This window comes from Cuculus canorus, chromosome 5 (assembly GCF_017976375.1).
Source record: "Cuculus canorus isolate bCucCan1 chromosome 5, bCucCan1.pri, whole genome shotgun sequence".
In the NCBI taxonomy this organism is placed as follows: Eukaryota; Metazoa; Chordata; class Aves; order Cuculiformes; family Cuculidae; genus Cuculus; species Cuculus canorus.
In genome coordinates, this window is record NC_071405.1 from 17058402 (window position 1) to 17070575 (window position 12174).

The 12174-nt window shown below is 50.1% G+C and overlaps 1 protein-coding gene across 3 annotated transcripts; it reads left to right on the forward strand.

Moving 5' to 3' along the window:
- Positions 1–1563: 1563 nt before the first annotated feature.
- GATD1 (glutamine amidotransferase class 1 domain containing 1) lies at positions 1564–9029 on the forward strand. 3 transcript variants are annotated; one of them, XM_054068057.1, is made up of 8 exons: positions 1564–1645; positions 2691–2767; positions 3120–3225; positions 3944–4051; positions 5144–5238; positions 6066–6159; positions 7128–7239; positions 7682–9029. In XM_054068057.1, the coding sequence occupies exons 1-8, from the start codon at positions 1588–1590 to the stop codon at positions 7683–7685; spliced, it is 654 nt and encodes a 217-aa protein (XP_053924032.1). In that variant the 5' UTR covers positions 1564–1587; the 3' UTR covers positions 7686–9029. The 3 variants fall into 3 exon arrangements, with proteins under 3 accessions (XP_053924032.1, XP_053924030.1, XP_053924031.1); XM_054068055.1 differs by having other exon boundaries at positions 7755–9022; XM_054068056.1 differs by having other exon boundaries at positions 7758–9018.
- The last annotated feature ends 3145 nt before the right edge of the window (positions 9030–12174 follow it).

Sequence of the window (12174 nt, forward strand, 5' to 3'; positions counted from 1 at the left end):
GCATAAGGATACACCAGAGGAGGTTGGTCTTGGGGCTGTAACTGCATTTAGGGGACTGTATGGGTAAAATCCCCGTTCCACTCTCTGTGTGACCTCAGGGAGTGCAACCACCATGTTTAAGTCCGATTTTGGAGTTTGAGGGAGCAAACATCCATTCTTAGGGCTGGGCAACGCGACAGAGTGCTCAGCATCAATGTGTGCAGCTGGGACAGAAGAGATTTCCCATTTACATGCATGAGTGAAAACTTTCCCCGAAATGTTATGTATATTCTATTACCCTCCAAGGTCTTATTTTAATGTTATTATGAACTTCACAATACTCAGATCTCTTGCTACTTTGGAGCTTTGGGGCAGATTTAGTCCAGACATAGAATCATAAAATCAGTCATAGAATAGTTTGGGTTGCAAGGGACCACCTTAAAGATCATCCAGTTCCACCTCCTTGCCATGAGCAGGGACACCTCACACTGGATCAGGCTGCCCAAGGCTCCATCCAACCCGGCCTTGAACACCTCCAGGGATGGGACAGCCATGACCTCCCTGGGCAACCTGTGTCAGTGCCTCACCACTCTCATGGTGAAGAAATTCCTCCTAATGCTTAGTCTAAATCTGCCCCTCTCCAGTTTATCCCCACTGCCCCTCATCCTATCACCACAAGCCTTTGTAAACAGTTCCTCTCCAGCTTTCTTGTTGCCCGTTCAGGTACTGGAAGGTCACTATAAGGTGTCCTCAGAGCCTTATCTTCTCCAGGCTGAACAACCCTAACTCTCTCATCCTGGCCTCCCATAACATAACGAGGAATTTCTTCACGCTGAGGGTGGGGAGGCCCTGGCCCAGGTTGCCCAGAGCAGTGGTGGCTGCCCCATCCCTGGAGGGGTTCAAGGCCAGGTTGGATGGGTCTTGGATCCCCTGATCCAGTGGGAGGTGTCCCTGCCCATGGCAGGGGGTGGAACTGGATGGGCTTTTGAGGTCCCCTCCAGCCCAAAGCATTCCATGATTCCATGATCATAAATTCTTTGTGTCTTCAGAAGCCTCTGATGGTCTTTATCTTACCTCCTTCCTCACTGTGTCCTCTTGGTGAGCTCAGCTTTGTTTGTTTGTTCCTTTTCCCTGGCTTGGAGCATTGGTCAGTGCTAAGTTTCTTTAAGATATACCAGTCTTGATTTGGTCCTTGTTTCAACCAGCGAACAAGATGAACTCCTGTTGCAATCACACTCTTTCTAACTGCAACCTGGCCAAGACTTCATTCTTATTATCCTTATTATTGCTTAAGCTAATTCATTCTCTTAAGATGATTTATTCCTTCCTGATCTTTAAGGTCCCTTCCAACCCTAACTAGTCTATGATTCTATGGTTAAGATCTCCAAGGTCTTTTCCAGCAGAGCGATTCCATGAACCGGATGGCTTTGAGATCCCTTCCACCCAACCCCCCCCCATGGTTCCATCACCTCGCGGCGCTCGGAAGGGCTGGGGGGGAGGCAGGGGAGCACGAGGAACGGCTGCTCAGCCCCTGCAAGGGTTAAAAGGCTCCTTATCCCTCTCTCCCCGCCCCGCGCAGCCGCAGCCGAGCCGCCCGCCCCTCTCACCATGTCGGAACGCTTGGGCAGACCCTCCTGCCTGCTGGTCGCCAGCGCGGCCACCGCGGGTGAGAACCGGTCTCGGGGGTGGGTGGGACCCTGGGGAGCCCCCTGCCCCGCTCCCATACGGGGTTTGGTGGGATGAGGGCTCCCACGGCCGGGATGCACGGGGGGATGCTCAGGGGATGCTGCCGGAGGTCCCAGCCTCGGGGGCCGTGTCCTCGCGCGTGTTTGTGTCCCCGCAGCCCGGCTCGTGCAGGGGAGCCTGCATCCCGCATCGTGCGGGGTGGTACCCGCATCCCTGGGGGCAGGAGAGCCCGCAACTCACCACATCCTGTGCCTGAATCCCTGTGTGCAGGTGGTACCCACATCCCTTGGTGCAGGGGTGCCAGCATCCCTGTGTGCAGGTGGTACCTGCAATCCTGTGTGCAGGGGTGCCAGCATCTCACTCCTGCCCTTGTGCCCGAATCTCTGCGTGCAGTTGATGCCCGTGTCTCTGCATCCCTGTGTGCAGATGTGTCCACATCCCACTCCTGCTCCTGTGCCAGCATCCCTGTGTGCAGGTGATGCCCATGCCCCTGTGTGCAGGTGTATTCACATCCCACTCCTGCCCTAATGTCTGAATCCCTGCCGACATGTGGTGCCTGCATCCCACTCCTGCTCTTGCATCCAAATCCTTGTGCGTAGGTGGTGCCTGCATCCCCACATCCCACTTCTGCTCTTGTGTCTGAATGCCTCCTGTGCACAGGTGGTGCCCACATCCCTGTGTGCATGTGTGTCCACATCCCACTCCTGCTCTTGTGTCCAAATCCCTGTGTGCAGGTGGTGCCCACATCCGTGCGCCAGCAGGTGGTGCCCATATCACTGTGCACAGGTTTGCCTGCATCCCACACTTGTGGTGGTGTCCAAATCCCTGTGCACGGATGTGCCTGCATCCCTCTGTGTGGACACACACACATCCCAGCTCCTGTGGCTGAACTCGTGGAGGCAACTGCAGAGTCCTGCACCCTGCACCTCGTCTTAAGATGAGCAAAACCCCAAGCGTGTGTCCTTTGCTGGAGAAATGAGCGACTGTGGCTGGGTTTCCTTACACTGTCAGCCTCTATTTTTCAGGTGTGTCAGCGCAGTCCTTTCTTCACTGCTTTACACTGAGCAGCTCGGCTTTTAACCTGCAAGTTGCCACTCCCGGGGTGAGTAAAAACAGGCTGTTATGGTGATTTCAGTCTGAAACCGGTTGATGTCCCAGCTGACAAGAGGGAATTATACTGAACTTTTCTGAGAGGGTTTTTGTTGCATTTGCTGATTAAGGGAAACTTCTTTAACTATTGCTTGCTTTATCTCAAAGCGAACTCATGCATTGTAGGGTTCTGAACTTCTCTGCCCACAATGAGTGGAGGGAGAACTGTTAGAACAACTCCAGTGAGGAAAAATGGAATGACTTGAGACATTTGAGGGACAAAGTATCTCAAAATCCCACATGGTTATGCCTCAAGAAGTGTGGTGGGTGTCTGTGTGTGATGCTAACCACAGCCTTTTCCCCAGGGGAAGCCAATTGATTTTGTGGATGTGAACGAGAGCAACATGCGCTGGATACAGGACTTCCGTATGAAATCGTACGCCAACCCCGCCAAGCTGGAGTCGATTGATGGTGAGGGCTTTTCTGTTGGCCAGTGTGTTATCTCCGTTTATCACAGAATCATAGAACCGTTTGGTTGGAAAAGACCTTTGAGATCATCGAGTCCAACCATCCCTGTCCATTATTAACCCAGATCCCTGAGCACCTCGTCTGCCCGGCTTTTAAACCCCTCCAGGGCTGGGGACTCCACCATCGCCTTGGGCAGCCTCTGCCAGGGCCTGAGAACCCTTTCTGTGAAGAAATGTTTCCTGATATCCCATCTAAACCTTCCCTGGTGTAACTTGAGGCCTTTTTTTCTCATCCTATCACTTCTTACTTGGAAGAATAGCCCAGCACCCCCCTTGCTACAACCTCCTTTCACACAGTTGTAGATGGTGATAAGTTCCCCTCAGTCTCCTCTTCTCCAGACTAAATAGACCAAGGTCCCTCAGGCACCTCTCACAAGGCTCGTTCTCCAACCCTGTCAGCCCATTAAGGAAAGAGATGCTGCTTGATGCTAGCTCTTTAGGGAAGAACGACACAGAAAAGGCATAAAACTTGTGTTTTAGGAGGGAGGAGCTCTTTCTCTGCTCACACAGATGTGTTAGCTTCCGAGTTCATTCAGTTTATATGATTTTTGATCAACTGATGTGGTATTGTCATAATTTCGTCAAATTTGAAATGGGTTTCTGGTCAGGCTTTTTTGTACATGGATTACATCCCAATCAGTTTATCCTTTCCTCCTTCCTAGGCGCCAGATACCACGCCTTGCTGATTCCAAACTGTCCTGGAGCGATGACTGACCTCGCAAACAGCGGGTACTTGGCTAAGATACTGCAGCACTTCAGCGCTGAGAGCAGTAGGTGAACGTAATTAGATGATTTTACCATCGTTGCCATATTTTTACCTGTTAGTTAAAGTAGTGCTGCCATATTGTTCACGTGAAACCATTCCTTTCGATGACTTCAAGTTGTTTGCATAGTTGAAGAGCATTTGGAACTGGAAGGATCTGCTTTGGAGAAAGGCACCTTCTCTTCTAAAGTATCCTCTTTATGTAAATGTATGAAAAATACATCAGTAGCTATTCATTGCCGGTGCCAGAAGAGGGTTCTCTGCCTCACGGGGATACAGAAAGGGCACTCTCCAAGTTCAGTAGGATTCAAGGTTCAGAGCCTCGTGTGAAATCTAACAGGGTCATAATAGAATAGAATCATGGAATGGTTTGGGTTGGAAGGGACCTCAGAGCCCATTCAGTTCCACCTGCTGCCATGGCAGGGACACCTCCCACTGGATCAGGGGCTCTAAGCCTCATCCAACCTGGCCTTCAACACGTCCAGGGATGGGGCAGCCACGGCTTCTCTGGGCAACCTGGGCCAGGGCCTCCCCACTTTCATTGTGAAGAATTTATTCCTAATGTCTCATCTAAATCTTTCCCCTTCCAATTTAAAGTCTTTCCCCCTCGCCCTATTGCTCCAGGCCCTTGGGAAGGGCCCTTCCCCAGCTTTCCTGGAGCCCCTTTCAGTCCTGGAAGCTGCTCTGAGGTGTCCCCGCAGCCTTTTCTTCCCCAGGCTCAAGAACCCCAACTCTCTCAGCCTCACAGCAGAGGTGCTCCAGCCCTCACATCACCTCTGTGGCCTCCTCTGGACTGGTTCCAACAGTTCCATATCCTCCCTATTATTCAGGCTGGAGTTAATTCAGACTTGAGTGTGTGCTTCTCTTTCACCATTTGCGTTTTTCTCTTTGACTGGTGCTGTCTCTGGGCTTGGAGTTGACAGCTGGTGACTCTGAGTGGGGGGCAGATCTAATGGTGTGTGCTGGAATAACCTTAAACCCTGGACTATGAACAGTGTGATTTGAGTGCAGGAAGGCAACATGAAGAATCTCATCATCTCTTGTTTGTGTTTGCACAACACAAGATGCTTACAACTGCATCACTCTGCTTTGTCTCTAGAGCCTATCTGTGTGGTTGGACACGGAGTTGCAGCTTTGTGCTGTGCCACCAACGAGGATAAATCGTGGGTGTTTCAGGGATACAGCCTGACAGGGGTAGGTTGAGCTATCACCTCATTTTTGCTCTCTGGGGGCTTTTGTTGCTGTGCAGGGGGCTGTGATTTCAGGTGCTGGTGTTTCTGATCTTATCTGAGATCTTCCTACAAGTATTAACCACCAGCTTGGTACCCTTGGTTTATCTGCAAGGTGTGGAGGCTCAACACTGAGCACGTGAAGAACTTTAATCACTTGAGCTGTCACGTGGGGAGTATTTTTGTTCCAGTTGTTCCTTAAACTTTAAACTGAATCAGTAAAATAGTGGAAGCGGCTGCTGCAGCTCTTTGGATTCATAGCTGAGGGCTTCTGAGAATTACTTTGTTCAGTTTTGTGAATCGTAGAATCCTGACGTGGTTTGTGTTGGAAGGTACCTCAAAGCCCATCCAGTTCCAACTCCAGGGACACCTCCCACTGGATCAGGGGCTCCAAGCCCCATCCAGCCTGGCCTTCAACACCTCGAGGGATGGGGCAGCCACCATGGCTCTGGGCAGCCTGGGCCAGGGCCTCCCCATCCTCACTGGAAAACATTTCTCCTCAAGATCTCACCTCAATCTCCCCTCTTTCAGTAAAAAAACATTCCCCTCGTCCTGTCCTTGCACTCGCTGACCAAGAGCCACTCCACAGCTCTCCTGCAGCCCCTTTCATTACTGGAAGGCTGGAGGAATCCATAGAAGCTGCATTTGGTTTTATGCTTCACTTCTGTTCCATTCCCTGTGTACGTTGAGAGAATTGTGTAGAGAACAGAAAATAAATTGCAGGTGCAATTGTCTGTTGGTGTTGCTTTATAAAAAGCAAGACAGACTTATTTCCTTTTGATCTTTTTCCAGCCCTCTGTGTATGAACTAATCAGGCAGCCAAATTTTGCCAGTTTGTCCATTATTGTGGAGGATTTTGTGAAGGATTCAGGAGCTACGTTCAGTGGTAAGTCACGCTCTTGCTGTCTAGCACTGTGTGTATTAGAAATGAATGTGTGTGTGCCGGTTTTACAGAGCTAAACGGGACTCTGACCGTCTATTTAATCTTGTGGAGACATACAAATACCCTGGTGGGTTAGAAATTAAGGGTGTTGGAGGAGTAAATGCCACAAAACACTGTGTATGGAGAGGTTGGGCAGCATGGCACAGCACAGAAGTCTCTGTGGTTGTCCACTGTACTGTAACCCCATGGTAAACATGAGCTTTAAATATGAGCTTGAAGAGGAAATGCTTTGTTATTTAAAGCTGGAGACCCTGTACTAAATGGCTTTGGTTGCTCTGGTTGGTCGTCTTTTGCCATCAAGTGAAAGTACCGTTCAACCTGGAGAAGAGAAGGCTCCAGGGAGACCTTGGAGCAGCTTCTAGTACTGAAAGGTGCTCCAGGAAAGCTGGGGAGAGATGTTTTACAAGGGCATGGAGTGATAGGATGAGAGGGAAAGGCTTTAAATTGGAAGGGGGAGGATTTAGATTGGACATTAGGAAGAAATCCTTCATGATGAGGTTGGTGAAACCCTGGCCCAGGTTGCTCAGAACAGTGGTGGCTGCCCCATCCCTGGAGGTGTTGAAGGCCAAGTTGGATGGGGCTTAGAGCCCCTGATCCAGTGGGAGGTTGAAAATGCATACATTGAGGTTTTTACTATGCAAATCTCTTGATAAATGCACTTTACCCGTCTGGTGTGAATGGACTTGGGGGACCATTCCTGCTGACCCTTCAGAAAGGGACTTTCCAGTGCAGTTGGGTCAGGATTAGAGGCTGTCCTTGCCTGTTGGGGTTATAGATCAGCACATCAGGCACCCAGTAAGTAGATCTAATCAAAATAGTTCTCTTCCATGCTAGCTTCATTAGAAATGTGATAAAGAAACTGCATCGGTGTCCACTAACACGACGCTTGTTGCTGTTTCTCCTGTTCTCAGCCAGCATTCCAGATGCTGTACATGTGGTGCTGGACCGGCACCTGGTGACAGGACAGAATGAGAATTCCACTCTTCCAGCCGTCCAGAACCTTCTTGCTCTTTGCAATGTCAGGTGAGGGGACATGGGAGATAAGAACAGAGAGCGGTGAGCGTCTTTGTGTTGGGAATATTGTCTTCCAAAAGAACCTTTTTTGCCTGTTTTAACCACTGACATTCGTGTTGCCTTTGTTTGACCTTCTTCTGCAGTTGGTTGAGTCCTTTGGTAAAAAGCATTTGTGATTATTAACAAAAGAAGGTAAAGTGGGTTGGGGAATGCCTGGCTGTCTGTCAGAACCAGTAGAGGAAGGAAAGTACAGACTGGATGTTTCTGTGAAGAAAACCCTCTCTTGTGCGTCATTCTTTGTGCTTTGAGAAGTTAACATTTGGTCAGCTGTGGTTTAGGCTTCTGGGGATGAACAGATTTAGCTTCTTTGGCAATGACATCACTGTCTGACAGCCTTTCATCTCATCGACTAGAAGGACACACATAACCACCAAAATCTCCTTTTGCTCAGGTGAAGGTGTGTTAGAAGCCTTTCCTGGCTGTGGACTAACAGGTCGTGTCGTGTTTGGATGTGTTTCCTTCAGCAGGAAGTGAAGGAGTTGGTCTCTTCACCAACAGGATGGATGAAGAGCCAGCAGGGGAAGGATTGCCTTGTCTTTTAACTGGGTAAAACATCTCTGAAGTTCTATCCTGGACTACAAAGTGACTGTGACAGTGAAGTGGCCAAGTCAGGTGTTGCAAATAGCAAATGGATGAAGGTTGTGGATAAGACTTGGAAGAGCATCACATGCCAGAAGCGATCATGAAACCACCATGCATTCTTGTTGCTGCACCTTTCTTCACTGCTTATCTCTGGACCCTTTGTTTACAGAGGTGGAACCTTGTCTTTTGAAGACAAAAGTTGGTGCTATGAAGGCAGTTGTTGAATCTGAAGATGGAGTTCCAGGCTGACATTACTCTGATCATTCCTAGCTCGGCCCCAGAGAGGACTGGAGACTCTGAACCATCTGGGGTTTGTGTTTCAAATATCAAAGCTTCATTGGAATGCAATTTCAGATGCATTGTCACCTTTCTTTGGGTGAATTGGTCATAAAGTTGCTGTCTGACTGTGTCTCAGGTGCTTGGATGCGTTTGGAATAGGATGGAAAATGCTCGGCTAAACTCTGAATAAAGCAGAACCGGTTGTTTGAAGGCAGCTCACTGTGGTGGTGCTGTTAGCACAATGTGCCGTTGTTTTATTCCTTGACTGTCCACGTTATTGGGCTTCTGTTTAAAGCATTTGCTCAGCTGTTTCTAAATGGTCTTCTAACTGGTTATCTGTTCTCCTTTGTTGTGTTTGTGTTATGAGTTTTGTTCTCTTGGAAATGTTTGGAATAGTTCTCTCCAGCAAACACATTGTGGTTCTCGATTGCTGGAGTTTTGGACAAATGGGAGGAAAAAAGTGGGCAGTTAATGTGGAACCTCAGCATGAGCTGGGAACATTTGATCACAGCCCAGAAACTACATGTCCTGGAGCAGTGGGACCAGCAGGGCAAGGCAGGGGATTCTGCCTCTTGGCTCCGCTCTGTGAGACCCATCTGGAGCCCTGTGTCCAGTTCTGGAGTCCTCAGCACAGGGAGGACATGGAGCTGTTGGAGCGAGTGCAGAGGAGGCCTCGGAGATGATCCGAGGGCTGGAGCACCTCCTGTACAAGGCCAGGCTGAGAGAGTTGGGGTTGTTCAGCCTGGAGAAGAGAAGGCTCTGGGGAGACCTTAGAGCAGCTTCCAGGACTGAAAGGGGTTCCAGGAAAGCTGGGGAGTGGCTCTGGATCAGGGAGTGCAGGAACAGGATTAGGGGAATGGCTTTAAATTGGAAGGGGAAAGATTTAGATGGGACATTGGGAAGAAATTCTTCATGATGAGGGTGGGGAGGCCCTGGCCCAGGTTGCCCAGGGCAGTGTTGGTTGCCCCATTCCTGGAGGTGTTGAAGGCCAGGTTGGATGGGGCTTGGAGCCCCTGATCCAGTGGGAGGTGTCCCTGCCCATGGCAGGGGGTGGAATTGGATAGGCTTTGAGGTCCCTTCCAACACAAACCATTCTGTGATTCTATGATCCTTCTGTGTTGTGTTGAGAATGGAGTTGCTCTGATGACTGACTAGCCGGGGTCAGTGCTAACTCGGGTAGCTGGTCTTAGTGCAGTATAATCCTGCCTGAAACCTTCCAGCTGTAGGAATGCAATAGCAGCCAAAAATATCTCCTAATTCCTTTGCTAAGAAGCCAAGCATTAGGTCATGCGTTGGTGTAAGACAAGCTGTGGCAGGCTGAGACGCACCCAGCTCTCTGAGAGGAGTCACCATGGGTAGAGAGGCTTATTGCCTGTCAGCGAGCGCAAGGAGGAAAGGCCTGACTTTCAGGGAGGCTTGCAGGAACTGCACAGACCTTTCCATACAGCAGTTTTGTGTTTGCTGCTTCTACAGCTCCAGTTCTTCAGAATACAGAAATACTTGAGCTCTTCATCACTGACACGGCACAGCCCAGGAAGGACAGGGGTCTGCTCAAGCAAGTCTAGAGGAGGCTATGGAGATGATGCGAGGGCTGGAGCACCTCCCGTCTGAGGCCAGGCTGGAGGAGTTGGGGTTCTTCAGCCTGGAGAAGAGAAGGCTCCGGGGAGACCTTAGAGCAGCTTCCAGGACTGAAAGGGTCTCCAGGAAAGCTGGGGAGGGACTCTTGACCAGGGAGGGCAGGGGCAGGATGAGAGGTATGGTTTTGAGCTGAAAGAGGGGAGGTAGAGATGAGATCTTGGGAAGAAATGTTTTGCTGTGAGGGTGGGGAGGCCCTGGCCCGGGTTGCCCAGAGCAGTGGTGGCTGCCCCATCCCTGGAGGTGTTCAGGGCCAGGTTGGATGGGGTCTGGAGCTCCTGATCCAGTGGAAGGTGTCCCTGCCCGTGGCAGGGAGTGGAACTGGATCGGCTTTGAGGTCCCTTAACCAAGCCATTCCATGATTCTATGACCTCTGACAGGAAGGGAAAACCTTACCTCGCTCCGTCCAGCGTACTCTACACCATGATCTGCTTCTCGCCATTACCCAGCCCTGGAGAGCAGAGGGTTTGAGATCAGTCCCCTGTGGTGACTTCACCGCCCTTGGAAAGGCTGGCTCCTCTCCCAGCGCTGTGTGGGGCTGGTCCTGGGCAGGGCTGGGAGTGCAGCACCATCTCCACGTGTCTGATAACACCTCTGGTACCAGACCTGTGTCTTGTTGGTGAGCGTCCAGCTGGCTGAAACCACAGCTCCAGGGTGTTATGGCCACGGCCTGACAGCAGTGCTGCTGTGTCACCCTACCGTTACCCATCAGCTGTTCCCTTGCCTTGGTTTTCTTGTATTACCTAGGCTGGATCAAACACATGTGTAAGTATCATAGCCTCAGTGCTGCCTTTTTTTCTGTGAAGAGGTGAAATTTGGGCAACTTTATCAGGAAAAGGCTCCTGTGTCTACATAGAAACAGGAACCTGTTCTCTGTTTAGAACTGGACCTGTATAAATCCAGCTCTCGAGGGAAGTGGAGTGATAAAAACTAATGAGAAATGTATTTAATTAGCTTTAATGAAATACAGCATGAAATGTCATCATGTGCATCATAACCTAATAGAAAGCCCTGTAATTAGTAAATGCTGTTAAATGAGCTCAGTCCTGAGGTTCTTCTCCTTCCAAAAGCAGCGGCTTCAGAACAAGGAAGAAGGGATGGGGGGATAGAACTTAAATAGAAAAAACAAACGTAAAACCCCTCCCAAACCCCACAAACACAGCACCCCCTTAGTTGTGGGGCACAGTTGGCAGCAGTTCCATGACTATTGCATAAAGAGAAGCTTTTAGCTCCTCCAAAGACAACACACAAATCTCAACCTGACAATCCTGAGCTGTATCCACAGGTTTGCTGTCAGCTCAGGTTAACCTTTTGTCAAGTTGTTTATTAACTGCTTGACAAAGTTAATTCTGGAAGCACAGCCTTCCATAACATTGCTGTAGGTGACACCTGTGTTGTAATGACAGTGGCATTTTCAGCCTCAATCAGTTCCATGTTCTTGCTGTTACCTTGCTTTGGGCTCTCAGGGAAGTGGTAAAGACAACTGGTATTTGACGGAATTGCTTGTGATGCAGCTATTCCCCCTGTTAAAGAGGCTAAGAATGATAATTATGATGGCATTCGCCCAGAAGTCACTGCTGCTGCCAACGCAGCTGCAGAATGAGGGCAGGAAGAGACTGGTTTAGTGTAAATATGGGTCTTGGATAAGAGCACGTGTAGGTCTTGGACCAAGGAGCCTGCATCTTCTCTTTAGTCACATTAACACAGCATGAAAGACAAAACTGCTTCTTAGTGTGTTAGGAATGTAGACTTAATGAGACTTAATATTAAGAGACTTAACAGAATATTGGATAATGTGCACTTGCAGAAAGTGCACCAGAAACCACCTCTGTCCTGGGCTGCACCCACCCAGAACAGTGGGACCAGCAGGGAGGGAGGGGATTCTGCCCCTCTGCTCCACTCTGTGAGACCCACTTGGAGCCCTGCGTCCAGTTCTGGAGTCCTCAGCACAGGGAGGACATGGAGCTGTTGCAGCGAGTCCAGAGGAGGCCACAGAGATGATGCGAGGGCTGGAGCACCTCCTGTCCAAGGCCAGGCTGAGAGAGTTTTGAGTTCTTCAGCCTGGAGAAGGCTGTGGGTAGACCTTAGAGCAGCTTTAAGGACTGAAAGGGGCTCCAGGAAAGCTGGGGAAGGGCTCTTGATCAGGGAGTGCAGGGGGAGGACGAGGGGAATGGCTTTAAATTGGAAGGAGAAAGATTTAGATGGGACATTGGGAAGAAACTCTTCACAATGAGGGTGGGCAGGCCCTGGCCCAGGTTGCCCAGAGCAGTGTTGGCTGCCCCATCCCTGGAGGTGTTGAAGGCCAGGTTGGATGGGGCTTGGAGCCCCTGCTCCCATGGGAGGTGTCCCTGCCCATGGCAGGGGGTGGGACTGGATGAGCTTTGAGGT